Source organism: Oncorhynchus keta, unplaced genomic scaffold (genome assembly GCF_023373465.1).
Source record: "Oncorhynchus keta strain PuntledgeMale-10-30-2019 unplaced genomic scaffold, Oket_V2 Un_scaffold_17242_pilon_pilon, whole genome shotgun sequence".
Taxonomy (NCBI): Eukaryota; Metazoa; Chordata; class Actinopteri; order Salmoniformes; family Salmonidae; genus Oncorhynchus; species Oncorhynchus keta.
The window spans coordinates 367755-387803 of NW_026290817.1; the positions used below are offsets into that span (position 1 = coordinate 367755).

The 20049-nt window shown below is 50.5% G+C and overlaps 1 protein-coding gene across 3 annotated transcripts in view; it reads left to right on the forward strand.

The window, feature by feature from the left end:
* col9a1b (collagen, type IX, alpha 1b) overlaps positions 1 to 20049 on the forward strand; it is a 59075-nt gene that overhangs the window by 16011 nt on the left and 23015 nt on the right. For all 3 annotated transcript variants that reach the window (XM_052514290.1, XM_052514289.1, XM_052514291.1), the window contains 11 exons: positions 1084 to 1119; positions 1217 to 1273; positions 1599 to 1652; positions 3814 to 3867; positions 4489 to 4542; positions 4624 to 4677; positions 4854 to 4907; positions 5047 to 5100; positions 5300 to 5353; positions 5614 to 5667; positions 5994 to 6038. In XM_052514290.1, coding sequence (XP_052370250.1) covers positions 1084 to 1119; positions 1217 to 1273; positions 1599 to 1652; positions 3814 to 3867; positions 4489 to 4542; positions 4624 to 4677; positions 4854 to 4907; positions 5047 to 5100; positions 5300 to 5353; positions 5614 to 5667; positions 5994 to 6038 — 570 coding nt within the window. The remainder of the gene's footprint in view (positions 1 to 1083; positions 1120 to 1216; positions 1274 to 1598; positions 1653 to 3813; positions 3868 to 4488; positions 4543 to 4623; positions 4678 to 4853; positions 4908 to 5046; positions 5101 to 5299; positions 5354 to 5613; positions 5668 to 5993; positions 6039 to 20049) is intronic.

Genomic DNA, 20049 nt, shown 5'->3' on the forward strand with positions numbered 1-20049 from the left:
GGATCAGCAGGGCATCTGTGGAGTGAGTAGTACATCTGTGGATCAGCAGGGCCTAGAGTGAGTAGTACATCTGTGGATCAGCAGGGCCTAGAGTGAGTAGTACATCTGTGGATCAGTAGGGCCTAGAGTGAGTAGTACATCTGTGGATCAGTAGGGCCAGTGAGGGCATCTGTGGATCAGAGGGTGAGTAGTACATCTGTGGATCAGCAGGGCCTAGAGTGAGTAGTACATCTGTGGATCAGCAGGGCCTAGAGTGAGTAGTACATCTGTGGATCAGCAGGGCCTAGAGTGAGTGGTACATCTGTGGATCAGCAGGGCCTAGAGTGAGTGGTACATCTGTGGATCAGCAGGGCCTAGAGTGAGTAGTACATCTGTGGATCAGTAGGGCCGAGAGTGAGTAGTACATCTGTGGATCAGTAGGGCCTAGAGTGAGTAGTACATCTGTGGATCAGTAGGGCCTAGAGTGAGTAGTACATCTGTGGATCAGCAGGGCCTAGAGTGAGTAGTACATCTGTGGATCAGCAGGGCCTAGAGTGAGTGGTACATCTGTGGATCAGCAGGGCCTAGAGTGAGTAGTACATCTGTGGATCAGCAGGGCCTAGAGTGAGTAGTACATCTGTGGATCAGTAGGGCCTAGAGTGAGTAGTACATCTGTGGATCAGCAGGGCCTAGAGTGAGTAGTACATCTGTGGATCAGCAGGGCCTAGAGTGAGTAGTACATCTGTGGATCAGCAGGGCCTAGAGTGAGTAGTACATCTGTGGATCAGCAGGGCCTAGAGTGAGTAGTACATCTGTGGATCAGCAGGGCCTAGAGTGAGTAGTACATCTGTGGATCAGCAGGGCCTAGAGTGAGTGGTACATCTGTGGATCAGCAGGGCCTAGAGTGAGTAGTACATCTGTGGATCAGCAGGGCCTAGAGTGAGTAGTACATCTGTGGATCAGCAGGGCCTAGAGTGAGTAGTACATCTGTGGATCAGCAGGGCCGAGAGTGAGTAGTACATTGAACACAGAGTAGTACGTTGAACAGTCATCTAATCTTCCTAATCAACCGATTAATAATTCTCAAAATGATGTGTTTTTCAGGGTGCAGCAGGGATGCAGGATTTGAGTGCCGAGCTGGTAAGACTTTGTTCGTTCAAGTTCACACCACTCAGTGCCTGGCATTACACGTATGAGTGATAATCTGACCCTGTTGATTTATCCTGCTGCTGTCTAGTGCCCTGGTGCCTGTCCACCTGGGACACCTGGTCATCCCGGCCTCCCTGGCATGAAGGTGAGTCAAGGGTCAGGGGTCAGGGGGCAAGGAGAGTGCATGCCCTCACTAGTGTATCATATGAAGTTATGTAATGGATAAACGTTCTCAGTGGTGTGCTAGGAAGGGCACTGAAACATAGCCAGTGGTGTATTGATAGCTTGGTCTCATAAGTTATCATATATTGTGCTAATGGTAACCATAGCTGCTTCAACCTACAGCCTCACAGAAGTCATTGGTTTAAATCCATTCTATTGTCTTCACAGTTAGTAATATGATAGTCTAACAGTGATATGTGATAGAGATTGGGGAGGGTGTTTAAGCTTAATGTGCCTCTGTTTTCTAGGGTCACAAAGGAGTAAAAGGGGAAGGAGGAGAGCCTGGGAAACAAGGGCACAAGGTAAGGGCTTACATTTTAGACACATTCAGAGAACTGAACAAAAACCTACACGGCATTAAAATGACTTGGTCCAGAACTAGGTTTAGTCTAGTTTCCTGGAAAACCAGACCAGATGTTTCCATGACATAAAATAAGCTTGGAGCTTTGTAGCTCCTCTGGTCTCATTGCTTCATGTGATGCGTCGTGAGATCAGCTTTACATCTTGACTGACCAAGATATTCAGATTAGACATTACAAGAAATACTCTCACTGCTACTTCTTAGCTGTCAGTATGTGTCCAGCCTGTGATCCATGTGGTCAGGGCCTGATATACATCCAGTCAGGGCCTGAGATCCATGCAGTCAGGGCCTGAGATCTATGCAGTCAGGGCCTGAGATCCATGCAGTCAGGGCCTGAGATCCATGCAGTCAGGGCCTGAGATCCATGCAGTCAGGGCCTGAGATCCATGCAGTCAGGGCCTGAGATCCATGCAGTCAGGGCCTGTGATCCATGCAGTCAGGGCCTGAGATCCATGCAGTCAGGGCCTGTGATCCATGCAGTCAGGGCCTGTGATCCATGCAGTCAGGGCCTGAGATCCATGCAGTCAGGGCCTGTGATCCATGCAGTCAGGGCCTGTGATCCATGCAGTCAGGGCCTGAGATCCATGCAGTCAGGGCCTGAGATCCATGCAGTCAGGGCCTGTGATCCATGCAGTCAGGGCCTGAGATCCATGCAGTCAGGGCCTGAGATCCATGCAGTCAGGGCCTGAGATCCATGCAGTCAGGGCCTGAGATCCATGCAGTCAGGGCCTGAGATCCATGCAGTCAGGGCCTGAGATCCATGCAGTCAGGGCCTGAGATCCATGCAGTCAGGGCCTGTGATCCATGCAGTCAGGGCCTGAGATCCATGCAGTCAGGGCCTGTGATCCATGCAGTCAGGGCCTGAGATCCATGCAGTCAGGGCCTGAGATCCATGCAGTCAGGGCCTGGGCCTGAGATCCATGCAGTCAGGGCCTGAGATCCATGCGGAGGGCCTGTGATCCATGCAGTCAGGGGCCTGAGATCCATGCGGTCAGGGCCTGAGATCCATGCAGTCAGGGCCTGAGATCCATGCAGTCAGGGCCTGAGATCCAGTCAGGGCCTGTCAGGCAGTCAGGGCCTGTGATCCATGCAGTCAGGGCCTGAGATCCATGCAGTCAGGGCCTGTGATCCATGCAGTCAGGGCCTGAGATCCATGCGGTCAGGGCCTGTGATCCATAGGGATATAGGGGTGCTATGATCTTGCTCAGGGCCTGAGATCCATGGGTCTCTGCCTGCTATGGATGCCATGCTAGTCAGGGCCTGCTATAGGATCTCATGCTGTAGGGCCTAGGATCTATATCAGGGCCTGCTTATAGATCTCTGCACAACAGGGCCTCAGACTTTTTCCATTTTGCCTCTGTCAGGGCCTGAGATCCATGTATCCATGGACTGTAAACTGATTTCTCCATGTATAGAATTCCCTTCCTTACATGGCTCTATTGAAGGGGCCTGGTGATCTATGCTTTTCACTCACAAGTCAAAGCGTGTGTCTCTGACAGGACAGCACTCAGACCATGCAATGTGATCAGGGGTTATGGTTGATATGGAATGCCATGCTAACACATCCACACTCAGCCCTGTAATGGTTCCATACATCCATATATAAGGAAATAAGTTCAGTTCTATACCCAAGTCACTTCATCACCTAGTGGCCTATAACTCCATTCACTGTCTGTCTGTCTGTCTGGATTCAAGACTCCATGTATCCATGGACTGTAAATGACTTTCTCCATGTATAGAATTCAGCCTTGCTTCGTGGCTCTATTGAAGGGTGTCTGGTGTAGAACATGCATGCTTTTCACTCACAAGTCAAAGCGTGTAGTCTCTGACAGCTGACAGCACTCACACCTTTGGCAATGTGATCATCGGTAGAGTCCATTTCATTGAAACGTGTGTCATGTATCTGAGTCAACGAGGCTGTAGGAACATTGATTTAAAGCCCATGGGAGTTGTTTTGCGGCCATTAAAGTTGTTTTGAAACAGCTTACATTTGAAATCCATCTTTCTATCCTCCTATAAATGTACCTACTTATGTTTTAATGTCTCTGTCATACACAGCTGTTCATCTTACTGATGTCTGCATGTTACCTCTCTCCCTCTAGGGTGAAGAGGGTGACCAGGGAACCACAGGGGACCTCGGATCCCAGGGCCCAACGGTTTGATACTCCCATTAACCTACCTTTAACAGATAATATAACAGACTGTCTGTAGTGATAATATAACAGACTGTCTGTAGTGATAATATAACAGACTGTCTGTAGTGATAATATAACATACTGTCTGTAGTGATAATATAACAGACTGTCTGTAGTGATAATATAACAGACTGTCTATAGTGATAATATAACAGACTGTAGTGATACTATAACAGACTGTCTGTAGTGATAATATAACAGACTGTCTGTAGTGATAATATAACAGACTGTCTGTAGTGATAATATAACAGACTGTCTGTAGTGATAATATAACAGACTGTCTGTAGTGATAATATAACAGACTGTCTGTAGTGATAATATAACAGACTGTCTGTAGTGATAATATAACAGACTGTCTGTAGTGATAATATAACAGACTGTCTGTAGTGATAATATAACAGACTGTCTGTAGTGATAATATAACAGACTGTCTGTAGTGATAATATAACAGACTGTCTGTAGTGATACTATAACAGACTGTGTGTAGTGATAATATAACAGACTGTCTGTAGTGATAATATAACAGACTGTCTATGGTGACAGTTAGTGACAGTTAGTCTTTCTGCTGTTGTGTGATTCCAGGGTCCTCAGGGAATCAGAGGCTCCACTGGAATGATGGGGCCCAAAGGTGGACTGGTAAGAGTCACTCTTTGAAGTGAATTGTATTTCAATCCTCTCTGTCATCTTAATGCTAATATACCCCTGGTGTTGTGACAGGGAGCACGAGGACATGATGGAGATCCAGGTCCCCAGGGTGTTGAAGGAGCCACTGTAAGTATTCTCACATAATCCCCTTCTCCTGTTCATTATGATTTCACTAATGTTGGACCTCTGGAAAGGTGAGTGTTTCAGGAATACGGCACTGTGTTGTGTTCTCAATGAAGGACCTGATTAAACATCTGTCAAAAGGTTTTGTCTTACAATATGTTGATGCTGTCTCTTGTTAGGGTGACCAAGGCCAGAGGGGTGTGATGGGCGAGTCTGGTCCTAAAGGTGATGAGGTGGGTTTCAGAGTAAAAAATACACCTACCATGGTTTCACATGGCCAAATTGATTCTTGTCTTTAGTCACTGTCTGGGGTGGTGATGGTGTAATGCTGATGCCCTGATTGGTTCCTTATCCTATTGTGTTGTTATCTAGGGATCTCAAGGTGGAAGAGGAATCACAGGTCTTCCTGGGCCCAAGGGAAAGGGTGTAAGTATTACTGTGACTATTGTATCACAGCAGAAACAATCAGTCTTGGCAGTGCAAAATGTAAGCATATCCTGTCTGTTGTGTATTCATACACTCTTAGAATCATTTAAGCCACAGACCATTCATAGAACCATAGAACCTTCTTGGAACATTAACACTTGTCATGGAATAATTGTCGTGGTTCTTTTTTCATGTCTAGGGTTTGTCAGGAGTGGATGGCCGTGAAGGTATTCCTGGATTGCCAGGTGGAAAGGTAGGGATAGGATCTACTGTAAGATGTTTAGATGCATCGTTCTAGTTTTGCTGTGCCCTCTCATAGGTCTACAGTGATTCTTTTCTGCAGAGATTTCTATTGGCCTGGCAATGGAGATCACAGCATTCTGAAAAGTCTACTATAAAATGGGATTCATACTGTTTGAATGGAGGAATCAGCAGGAGTTGTCAAATCAAGTTAAGATTACAACTGTGATGTCAAAAGTTCATCTTAACTCACATAACTCTCTTTCTCCACAGGGCACCATTGGCAAGGCTGGGTCTCCAGGGGAGGTGGGGCTTCAGGGACTTCCTGTAAGTATGACCTTTGACCTCACACTAACAGGTGTTCTGATTGGTTGCGCCTGTGTAATCCTCCTCAGCCTCCCGTATTCTAATCCTGATGTGAAATAACATGATAATAATACCATGAGATAATTGTTTCTGATTGACAACCACCATTGTATTGTGTAGGTTCTTTTTTTTTTTACAAACATTTGAGATTTTCATGTTTTCAACAACATCTTTGAAATGGATAATACATGGATGAGTGGTTTGGTCAGATGTATTCTAGGTATTTACATGATAATTCTCCTTACTGTAGATTGATTTTGATTGACAATGTTGTGTTTCCTCTCTAGGGATTACCTGGTTCTCCTGGCTCTAAAGGAACTGGTGGAGAGAAGGTAGGCATCATAGAGATCCTATTAAAATAGTATTCTAATTCCTAATTCACCCACAATGCACCACTTACATCAATTCATCTACAGCCAATGGGCATTAATTACTCTGTGCCATAAACTCAACCCTTTTGACCAATAGAGCTAGTCTATGTCACTGAGGAGCTGCAGCTGGATAAGAGCATGGGTACTGACCTACAGTGAGGGGGAAAAGTATTTGATCCCCTGCTGATTTTGTACGTTTGCCCACTGACAAAGAAATGATCAGTCTATCATTTTAATGGTAGGTTTATTTGAACAGTGAGAGACAGAATAACAACAAAAAATCCAGAAAAACCCATGTCAAAAATGTTATAAATTGATTTGCATTTTAATGAGGGAATTAATTATTTGACCCCTCCAAAACATGACTTGGTACTGGGTGGCAAAACCCTTGTTGACAATCACAGAGGTCAGATGTTTCTTGTAGTTGGCCACCAGGTTTGCACACATCTCAAGGGCGAGTTTGTCCCACTCCTCTTTGCAGATCTTCTCCAAGTCATTAAGATTTCGAGGCTGACGTTTGGCAACTCAAACCTTCAGCTCCCTCCACAGATTTTCTATGGGATTAAGGTCTGGAGACTGGCTAGGCCACCTGTATAAAAGACACCTGGGAGCCAGAAATCTTTCTGATTGAAAGGGGGTCAGATACTTATTTCCCTCATTAAAATGCAAATCAATTTATAACATTTCTGACATGTGTTTTTCTGGATTTTTGTTGTTGTTATTCTGTCTCTCACTGTTCAAATAAACCACCATTACAATTATAGACTGATCATCTCTTTGTCAGTGGGCAAACATACAAAATCAGCAGGGGATCAAATACTTTTTCCCTCACTGTAACTGTCCTGACACTGACCTGACCTGACACTGATCTGACTGTCCTGACACTGACCTGACTGTCCTGACACTGACCTGACTGTCCTGACACTGATCTGACTGTCCTGACACTGACCTGACTGTCCTGACACTGACCTGACTGTCCTGACACTGACCGGACTGTCTTGACACTGATCTGACTGTCCTGACACTGACCTGACTGTCCTGACACTGACCTGACTGTCCTGACACTGACCTGACTGTCCTGACACTGACACTGATCTGACTGTCCTGACACTGACCTGACCTGACTGTCCTGACACTGACCTGACTGTCCTGACACTGACCTGACTGTCCTGACACTGATCTGACTGTCCTGACACTGATCTGACTGTCCTGACACTGACCTGACCTGACTGTCCTGATACTGACCTGACTGTCTTGACACTGACCTGACCTGACTGTCCTGATATTGACACAGACCTGAATGTCCTGAAACTGACCTTACTGTCCTGACACTGACCTGACTGTCCTGACACTGACCTGACCTGACTGTCCTGACACAGACCTGACTGTCCTGACACTGACCTGACTGTCCTGACACAGACCTGACTGTCCTGACACAGACCTGACTGTCCTGACACTGACCTGACTGTCCTGACACTGACCTGACTGTCCTGACACTGACCTGACCTGACTGTCTTGACACTGACCTGACTGTCCTGACACTGACCTGACTGTCCTGACACTGACCTGACTGTCCTGACACAGACCTGACTGTCCTGACACAGACCTGACCTGACACTGACCTGACTGTCCTGACACTGACCTGACTGTCCTGACACTGACCTGACTGTCCTGACACTGACCTGACTGTCCTGACACTGACCTGACTGTCCTGACACTGACCTGACTGTCTTGACACTGACCTGACTGTCCTGACACTGATCTGACTGTCCTGACACTGATCTGACTGTCCTGACACTGACCTGACCTGACTGTCCTGATACTGACCTGACTGTCTTGACACTGACCTGACCTGACTGTCCTGATATTGACACAGACCTGAATGTCCTGAAACTGACCTTACTGTCCTGACACTGACCTGACTGTCTTGACACTGACCTGACCTGACTGTCCTGACACAGACCTGACTGTCCTGACACTGACCTGACTGTCCTGACACAGACCTGACTGTCCTGACACAGACCTGACTGTCCTGACACTGACCTGACTGTCCTGACACTGACCTGACTGTCTTGACACTGACCTGACCTGACTGTCTTGACACTGACCTGACTGTCCTGACACTGACCTGACTGTCCTGACACTGACCTGACTGTCCTGACACAGACCTGACTGTCCTGACACAGACCTGACTGTCCTGACACTGACCTGACTGTCCTGACACTGACCTGACTGTCTTGACACTGACACTGACCTGACTGTCCTGACACAGACCTGACTGTCCTGACACTGACCTGACTGTCCTGACACTGACCTGACTGTCCTGACACAGACCTGACTTTCCTGACACTGACCTGACTCTCCTGACACTGACCTGACTGTCCTGACACTGACCTGACTGTCCTGACACAGACCTGACTGTCCTGACACAGATCTGACTGTCCTGACACTGACCTGACTGTCTTGACACTGACACTGATCTGACTGTCCTGACACTGACCTGACCTGACTGTCCTGATACTGACCTGACTGTCCTGATACTGACCTGACTGTCTTGACACTGACCTGACCTGACTGTCCTGATATTGACACAGACCTGAATGTCCTGAAACTGACCTTACTGTCCTGACACAGACCTGACTGTCCTGACACTGACCTGACTGTCCTGACACAGACCTGACTGTCCTGACCTGACAGACCTGACTGTCCTGACACTGACCTGACTGTCTTGACACTGACCTGACTGTCCTGACACAGACCTGACTGTCCTGACACAGACCTGACTGTCCTGACACAGACCTGACTGTTCTGACACTGACCTGACCTGACACTGACCTGACTGTCCTGACACTGACCTGACTGTCCTGACACTGACCTGACTGTCCTGACACAGACCTGACTGTCCTGACACTGACCTGACTGTCTTGACACTGACACTGACCTGACTGTTCTGACACTGACCTGACCTGACCTGACACTGACCTGACTGTCCTGACACAGATCTGACTGTCTTGACACTGACACTGATCTGACTGTCCTGACACTGACCTGACCTGACTGTCCTGATACTGACCTGACTGTCTTGACACTGACCTGACCTGACTGTCCTGATATTGACACAGACCTGAATGTCCTGAAACTGACCTTACTGTCCTGACACAGACCTGACTGTCCTGACACTGACCTGACTGTCCTGACACAGACCTGACTGTCCTGACACTGACCTGACTGTCCTGACACAGACCTGACTGTCCTGACACTGACCTGACTGTCCTGACACAGACCTGACTGTCCTGACACAGTCCTGACTGTCCTGACACTGACCTGACTGTCCTGACACTGACCTGACTGTCCTGACACTGACCGGACTGTCTTGACACTGATCTGACTGTCCTGACACTGACCTGACTGTCCTGACACTGACCGGACTGTCTTGACACTGACCTGACTGTCCTGACACTGACACTGATCTGACTGTCCTGACACTGACACTGATCTGACTGTCCTGACACTGACACTGACCTGACTGTCCTGACACTGACCTGACTGTCCTGACACTGACCTGACTGTCCTGACACTGATCTGACTGTCCTGACACTGATCTGACTGTCCTGACACTGATCTGACTGTCCTGACACTGACCTGACCTGACTGTCCTGATATTGACACAGACCTGAATGTCCTGAAACTGACCTTACTGTCCTGACACTGACCTGACTGTCTTGACACTGACACTGACCTGACTGTCTTGACACTGACCTGACCTGACTGTCCTGACACTGACCTGACTGTCCTGACACTGACCTGACTGTCCTGACACAGACCTGACTGTCCTGACACTGACCTGACTGTCCTGACACAGACCTGACTGTCCTGACACTGACCTGACTGTCCTGACACTGACCTGACTGTCCTGACACTGACCTGACTGTCCTGACACAGACCTGACTGTCCTGACACAGACCTGACTGTCCTGACACTGACCTGACTGTTCTGACACTGACCTGACTGTCCTGACACTGACCTGACTGTCCTGACACTGACCTGACCTGACTGTCTTGACACTGACCTGACTGTCCTGACACTGACCTGACTGTCCTGACACTGACCTGACTGTCCTGACACTGACCTGACTGTCTTGACACTGACCTGACTGTCCTGACACTGACCTGACTGTCCTGACACTGACCTGACTGTCCTGACACTGACCTGACTGTCCTGACACAGACCTGACTGTCCTGACACTGACCTGACTGTCCTGACACTGACCTGACTGTCCTGACACTGACCTGACTGTCCTGACACTGACCTGACTGTCCTGACACTGACCTGACTGTCCTGACACTGACCTGACTGTCCTGACACAGACCTGACTGTCCTGACACAGATCTGACTGTCCTGACACTGACCTGACTGTCCTGACACAGACCTGACTCTCCTGACACTGACCTGACTGTCCTGACACAAACCTGACTGTCCTGACACTGACGTGACTGTCCTGACACAGACCTGACTCTCCTGACACTGACCTGACTGTCTTGACACTGACCTGACTGTCCTGACACTGACCTGACTGTCCTGACACTGACCTGACCTGACTGTCTTGACACTGACCTGACCTGACTGTCTTGACACTGACCTGAACTGACTGTCCTGACACAGATCTGACTGTCCTGACACTGACCTGACTGTCCTGACACAGACCTGACTCTCCTGACACTGACCTGACTGTCCTGACACAGACCTGACTGTCCTGACACTGACCTGACTGTCCTGACACTGACACTGACCTGACTGTCCTGACACAGACCTGACTGTCCTGACACTGACCTTACTGTCCTGACACTGACCTGACTGTCCTGACACTGACCTGACTGTCCTGATACTGACCTGACTGTCTTGACACTGACCTGACCTGACTGTCCTGATACTGACACAGACCTGAATGTCCTGACACAGACCTGACTGTCCTGACACTGACCTGACTGTCCTGATACTGACCTGACTGTCTTGACACTGACCTGACTGTCCTGACCTGACCTGACTGTCCTGATACTGACACTGATCTGACTGTCCTGATACTGATACTGACCTGACTGTCTTGACACTGACCTGACCTGACTGTACTGATACTGACCTGACTGTCTTGACACTGACCTGACCTGACTGTACTGATACTGACCTGACTGTCTTGACACTGACACTGACCTGACTGTCCTGATACTGACCTGACTGTCTTGACACTGACCTGACCTGACTGTCCTGATACTGACACTGACCTGACTGTCCTGATACTGACCTGACTGTCCTGACACTGACCTGACTGTCCTGACACTGACACTGACCTGACTGTCCTGACACTGACCTGACTGTCCTGACACTGACACTGACCTGACTGTCCTGACACTGACACTGACCTGACTGTCCTGACACTGACCTGACTGTCCTGACACTGACCTGACTGTCCTGACACTGACACTGATGACCTGACTGTCCTGACACTGACACTGACCTGACTGTCCTGACACTGACACTGACCTGACTGTCCTGACACTGACCTGACTGTCCTGACACTGACCTGACTGTCCTGACACTGACCTGACTGTCCTGACACTGACCTGACTGTCCTGACACTGACCTGACTGTCCTGACACTGACCTGACTGTCCTGACACTGACCTGACTGTCCTGACACTGACCTGACTGTCCTGACACTGACCTGACTGTCCTGACACTGACCTGACCTGACTGTCCTGATACTGACCTGACTGTCTTGACACTGACCTGACCTGACTGTCCTGATATTGACACAGACCTGACTGTCCTGACACTGACCTGACTGTCCTGACACTGACCTGACTGTCCTGACACTGACCTGACCTGACTGTCCTGACACAGACCTGACTGTCCTGACACTGACCTGACTGTCCTGACACAGACCTGACTGTCCTGACACAGACCTGACTGTCCTGACACTGACCTGACTGTCCTGACACTGACCTGACCTGACTGTCTTGACACTGACCTGACCTGACTGTCTTGACACTGACCTGACTGTCCTGACACTGACCTGACTGTCCTGACACTGACCTGACTGTCCTGACACTGACCTGACTGTCCTGACACAGACCTGACTGTCCTGACACTGTCCTGACACTGACCTGACTGTCCTGACACTGACCTGACTGTCCTGACACTGACCTGACTGTCCTGACACTGACCTGACTGTCCTGACACTGACCTGACTGTCCTGACACAGACCTGACTTTCCTGACACTGACCTGACTCTCCTGACACTGACCTGACTGTCCTGACACTGACCTGACTGTCCTGACACAGACCTGACTGTCCTGACACAGATCTGACTGTCCTGATACTGACACTGACCTGACTGTCCTGACACTGACACTGATCTGACTGTCCTGATACTGACACTGACCTGACTGTCCTGACACTGACCTGACTGTCCTGATACTGACCTGACTGTCTTGACACTGACCTGACCTGACTGTCCTGATACTGACACAGACCTGAATGTCCTGAAACTGACCTTACTGTCCTGACACTGACCTGACTGTCCTGACACTGACCTGACTGTCCTGACACTGACCTGACTGTCCTGACACAGACCTGACTGTCCTGACACAGACCTGACTGTCCTGACACTGACCTGACTGTCCTGACACTGACCTGACTGTCCTGACACAGACCTGACTGTCCTGACACAGACCTGACTGTCCTGACACAGACCTGACTGTTCTGACACTGACCTGACCTGACACTGAACTGACTGTTCTGACACTGACCTGACTATCCTGACACTGACCTGACTGTCCTGACACAGACCTGACTGTCCTGACACTGACCTGACTGTCTTAACACTGACACTGACCTGACTGTTCTGACACTGACCTGACTGTCCTGACACTGACCTGACTGTCCTGACACAGATCTGACTGTCTTGACACTGACACTGATCTGACTGTCCTGACACTGACCTGACCTGACTGTCCTGACACTGACCTGACTGTCCTGACACTGACCTGACTGTCCTGACACTGACCTGACCTGACTGTCCTGATATTGACACAGACCTGAATGTCCTGAAACTGACCTGACTGTCCTGACACAGACCTGACTGTCCTGACACTGACCTGACTGTCCTGACACTGACCTGACTGTCCTGACACAGACCTGACTGTCCTGACACAGACCTGACTGTCCTGACACTGACCTGACTGTCCTGACACTGACCTGACTGTCCTGACACAGACCTGACTGTCCTGACACTGACCTGACTGTCCTGACACTGACCTGACTGTCCTGACACTGACACTGATCTGACTGTCCTGACACTGACCTGACTGTCCTGACACTGACCTGACTGTCCTGACACTGACCTGACTGTCCTGACACTGACACTGATCTGACTGTCCTGACACTGACACTGATCTGACTGTCCTGACACTGACTGACCTGACTGTCCTGACACTGACCTGACTGTCCTGACACTGACCTGACTGTCCTGACACTGATCTGACTGTCCTGACACTGATCTGTCCTGATACTGACCTGACTGTCCTGACACTGACCTGACCTGACTGTCCTGATATTGACACAGACCTGAATGTCCTGAAACTGACCTTACTGTCCTGACACTGACCTGACTGTCCTGACACTGACCTGACTGTCTTGACACTGACCTGACCTGACTGTCCTGACACAGACCTGACTGTCCTGACACTGACCTGACTGTCCTGACACAGACCTGACTGTCCTGACACAGACCTGACTGTCCTGACACTGACCTGACTGTCCTGACACAGACCTGACTGTCCTGACACAGACCTGACTGTCCTGACACAGACCTGACTGTCCTGACACTGACCTGACTGTCCTGACACTGACCTGACTGTCCTGACACTGACCTGACTGTCCTGACACAGACCTGACTGTCCTGACACTGACCTGACTGTCCTGACACTGACCTGACTGTTCTGACACTGACCTGACTGTCCTGACACTGACCTGACTGTCTTGACACTGACCTGACCTGACTGTCTTGACACTGACCTGACTGTCCTGACACAGACCTGACTGTCCTGACACTGACCTGACTGTCCTGACACTGACCTGACTGTCTTGACACTGACCTGACTGTCCTGACACTGACCTGACTGTCCTGACACTGACCTGACTGTCCTGACACTGACCTGACTGTCCTGACACAGACCTGACTGTCCTGACACTGACCTGACTGTCCTGACACTGACCTGACTGTCCTGACACTGACCTGACTGTCCTGACACAGACCTGACTGTCCTGACACTGACCTGACTGTCCTGACACAGACCTGACTGTCCTGACACTGACCTGACTGTCCTGACACAGACCTGACTGTCCTGACACTGACCTGACTGTCCTGACACAGACCTGACTGTCCTGACACTGACCTGACTGTCCTGACACAGACCTGACTGTCCTGACACTGACCTGACTGTCCTGACACAGACCTGACTGTCCTGACACTGACCTGACTCTCCTGACACTGACCTGACTGTCTTGACACTGACCTGACTGTCCTGACACTGACCTGACTGTCCTGACACAGACCTGACTGTCCTGACACTGACCTGACTGTCCTGACACTGACCCTGACTGTCCTCACTGACACTGACCTGACTGTCCTGACCTGACCTGACCTGACTGTCTTGACACTGACCTGACTGTCCTGACACTGACCTGACTGTCCTGACACTGACCTGACTGTCCCTGACTGTCCTGACACTGACCTGACTCTCTTGACACTGACCTGACCTGACTGTCCTGATACTGACACTGACCTGACTGTCCTGACACTGACCTGACTGTCCTGACACTGACCTGACTGTCCTGACATTGACCTGACTGTCTTGACACTGACCTGACCTGACTGTCCTGACACTGACCTGACCTGACACTGACCTGACTGTCCTGACACTGACCTGACTGTCCTGACACTGACCTGACTGTCCTGACACTGACCTGACTGTCCTGACACTGACCTGACTGTCCTGACACTGACCTGACTGTCCTGACACAGACCTGACTGTCCTGACACTGACCTGACTGTCCTGACACTGACCTGACTGTCCTGACACTGACCTGACTGTCCTGACACTGACCTGACTGTCCTGACACTGACCTGACTGTCCTGACACTGACCTGACTGTCCTGACACTGACCTGACTGTCCTGACACAGACCTGACTGTCCTGACACTGACCTGACTGTCCTGACACAGACCTGACTGTCCTGACACTGACCTGACTGTCCTGACACTGACCTGACCTGACTGTCCTGACACTGACCTGACTGTCCTGACACTGACCTGACTGACTCCTGACACTGACCTGACTGTCCTGACACTGACCTGACTGTCCTGACACTGACCTGACTGTCCTGACACTGACCTGACTGTCCTGACACTGACCTGACTGTCCTGACACTGACCTGACTGTCCTGACACTGACCTGACTGTCCTGACACTGACCTGACTGTCCTGACACTGACACTGACCTGACTGTCCTGACACTGACACTGACCTGACTGTCCTGACACTGACACTGACCTGACTGTCCTGACACTGATCTGACTGTCCTGACACTGACCTGACTGTCCTGACACTGACCTGACTGTCCTGACACTGACCTGACTGTCCTGACACTGACCTGACTGTCCTGACACTGACCTGACTGTCCTGACACTGACACTGACCTGACTGTCCTGACACTGACCTGACTGTCCTGACACTGACCTGACTGTCCTGACACTGACCTGACTGTCCTGACACTGACCTGACTGTCCTGACACTGACCTGACTGTCTTGACACTGACCTGACCTGACTGTCCTGATACTGACACTGACCTGACTGTCCTGACACTGACCTGACTGTCCTGACACTGACCTGACTGTCCTGACACAGACCTGACTGTCCTGACACTGACCTGACTGTCCTGACACTGACCTGACTGTCCTGACACTGACCTGACTGTCCTGATACTGACCTGACTGTCTTGACACTGACCTGACTGTACTGATACTGACCTGACTGTCTTGACACTGACACTGACCTGACTGTCCTGATACTGACCTGACTGTCTTGACACTGACCTGACCTGACTGTCCTGATACTGACACTGACCTGACTGTCTTGACACTGACCTGACTGTCTTGACACTGACCTGATACTGTGACACTGACCTGACTGACCTGACTGTCCTGACACTGACTGACCTGACTGTCTGACACTGACCTGACCTGACTGTCCTGACTGTCCTGACACTGACCTGACTGTCCTGACACTGACCTGACTGTCCTGACACTGACCTGACTGTCCTGACACTGACCTGACTGTCCTGACACTGACCTGACTGTCCTGACACTGACCTGACTGTCCTGACACTGACCTGATCTGACTGTCCTGATACTGACCTGACTGTCCTGACACTGACCTGACTGTCCTGACCTGACCTGACTGTCCTGATACTGACCTGACTGTCTTGACACTGACCTGACCTGACTGTACTGATACTGACCTGACTGTCCTGACACTGACACTGATCTGACTGTCCTGACACTGACCTGACTGTCTTGACACTGACCTGACCTGACTGTCCTGACACTGACACTGATCTGACTGTCCTGACACTGACCTGACTGTCCTGACACTGACCTGACTGTCCTGACACTGACCTGACTGTCCTGACACTGACCTGACTGTCCTGACACTGACCTGACTGTCCTGACACTGACACTGACCTGACTGTCCTGACACTGACCTGACTGTCCTGACACTGACCTGACTGTCCTGACACTGACCTGACTGTCCTGACACTGACCTGACTGTCCTGACACTGACACTGACCTGACTGTCCTGACACTGACCTGACTGTCCTGACTGTCCTGACACTGACCTGACTGTCCTGACACTGACCTGACTGTCCTGACACACTGACCTGACTGTCCTGACACTGACCTGACTGTCCTGACACTGACCTGACTGTCCTGACACTGACCTGACTGTCCTGACACTGACACTGACCTGACTGTCCTGACACTGACACTGACCTGACTGTCCTGACACTGACCTGACTGTCCTGACACTGACACTGACCTGACTGTCCTGACACTGACACTGACCTGACTGTCCTGACACTGACCTGACTGTCCTGACACTGACCTGACTGTCCTGACACTGACCTGACTGTCCTGACACTGACCTGACTGTCCTGACACTGACACTGACCTGACTGTCCTGACACTGACACTGACCTGACTGTCCTGACACTGACCTGACTGTCCTGACACTGACCTGACTGTCCTGACACTGACCTGACTGTCTGACACTGACCTGACTGTCCTGACACTGACCTGACTGTCTGACACTGACACTGACCTGACCTGACTGTCTGACACTGACCTGACTGTCCTGACACTGACCTGACTGTCCTGACACTGACCTGACTGTCTTGACACTGACCTGACCTGACTGTCCTGACACAGACCTGACTGTCCTGACACTGATCTGACTGTCCTGACACTGACCTGACTGTCTTGACACTGACCTGACTGTCCTGACACTGACCTGACTGTCCTGATACTGACCTGACTGTCTTGACACTGACCTGACCTGACTGTACTGATACTGACCTGACTGTCTTGACACTGACACTGACCTGACTGTCCTGATACTGACCTGACTGTCTTGACACTGACCTGACCTGACTGTCCTGATACTGACACAGACCGGAATGTCCTGAAACTGACCTGACTGTCTTGACACTGACACTGACCTGACTGTCCTGACACTGACCTGACTGTCCTGATACTGACCTGACTGTCTTGACACTGACCTGACCTGACTGTCCTGATACTGACACTGACCTGACTGTCCTGACACTGACCTGACTGTCTTGACACTGACCTGACTGTACTGATACTGACCTGACTGTCTTGACACTGACCTGACCTGACTGTACTGATACTGACCTGACTGTCTTGACACTGACACTGACCTGACTGTCCTGATACTGACCTGACTGTCTTGACACTGACCTGACCTGACTGTACTGATACTGACCTGACTGTCTTGACACTGACACTGACCTGACTGTCCTGATACTGACCTGACTGTCCTGATACTGACCTGACTGTCTTGACACTGACCTGACCTGACTGTCCTGACACTGACACTGATCTGACTGTCCTGATACTGACCTGACTGTCCTGACACTGACACTGATCTGACTGTCCTGACACTGACCTGACTGTCCTGACACTGACATGACTGTCCTGACACTGACACTGACCTGACTGTCCTGACACTGACCTGACTGTCCTGATACTGACCTGACTGTCTTGACACTGACCTGACCTGACTGTCCTGATACTGACACAGACCTGAATGTCCTGACACAGACCTGACTGTCCTGACACTGACCTGACTGTCCTGACACATACCTGACTGTCCCTGACACAGACTGACTGTCCTGACACAGACCTGACTGTCCTGACACTGACCTGACTGTCCTGACACTGACACTGATCTGACTGTCCTGACACTGACCTGACTGTCCTGACACAGACCTGACTGTCCTGACACAGACCTGACTGTCCTGACACTGACCTGACTGTTCTGACACTGACCTGACTGTCCTGACACTGACCTGACTGTCTTGACACTGACCTGACCTGACTGTCTTGACACTGACCTGACTGTCCTGACACAGACCTGACTGTCCTGACACTGACCTGACTGTCCTGACACTGACCTGACTGTCTTGACACTGACCTGACTGTCCTGACACTGACCTGACTGTCCTGACACTGACCTGACTGTCCTGACACTGACCTGACTGTCCTGACACAGACCTGACTTTCCTGACACTGACCTGACTGTCCTGACACTGACCTGACTGTCCTGACACTGACCTGACTGTCTTGACACTGACCTGACTGTCCTGACACAGACCTGACTGTCCTGACACAGACCTGACTGTCCTGACACAGACCTGACTCTCCTGACACTGACCTGACTGTCCTGACACAGACCTGACTGTCCTGACACTGACCTGACTGTCCTGACACAGACCTGACTGTCCTGACACTGACCTGACTGTCCTGACACTGATCTGACTGTCCTGACACTGACACTGACCTGACTGTCGTGACACTGACACTGACCTGACTGTCCTGACACTGACACTGATCTGACTGTCCTGATACTGACACTGACCTGACTGTCCTGATACTGACACTGACCTGACTGTCCTGACACTGACCTGACTGTCCTGACACTGACCTGACTGTCCTGACACTGACACTGACCTGACTGTCCTGACACTGACCTGACTGTCCTGATACTGACACTGACCTGACTGTCCTGACACTGACCTGACTGTCCTGACACTGACCTGACTGTCCTGACACTGACCTGACTGTCCTGACACTGACACTGACCTGACTGTCCTGATACTGACACTGACCTGACTGTCCTGACACTGACCTGACTGTCCTGACACTGACCTGACTGTCCTGACACTGACCTGACTGTCCTGACACTGACCTGACTGTCCTGACACTGACCTGACTGTCCTGACACTGACACTGATCTGACTGTCCTGATACTGACCTGACTGTCTTGACACTGACCTGACTGTCCTGACCCTGACCTGACTGTCCTGATACTGACCTGACTGTCTTGACACTGACCTGACCTGACTGTACTGATACTGACCTGACTGTTTTGACACTGACACTGACCTGACTGTCCTGATACTGACCTGACTGTCTTGACACTGACCTGACCTGACTGTCCTGATACTGATACTGACCTGACTGTCTTGACACTGACCTGACCTGACTGTACTGATACTGACCTGACTGTCTTGACACTGACCTGACTGTCTTGACACTGACCTGACCTGACTGTC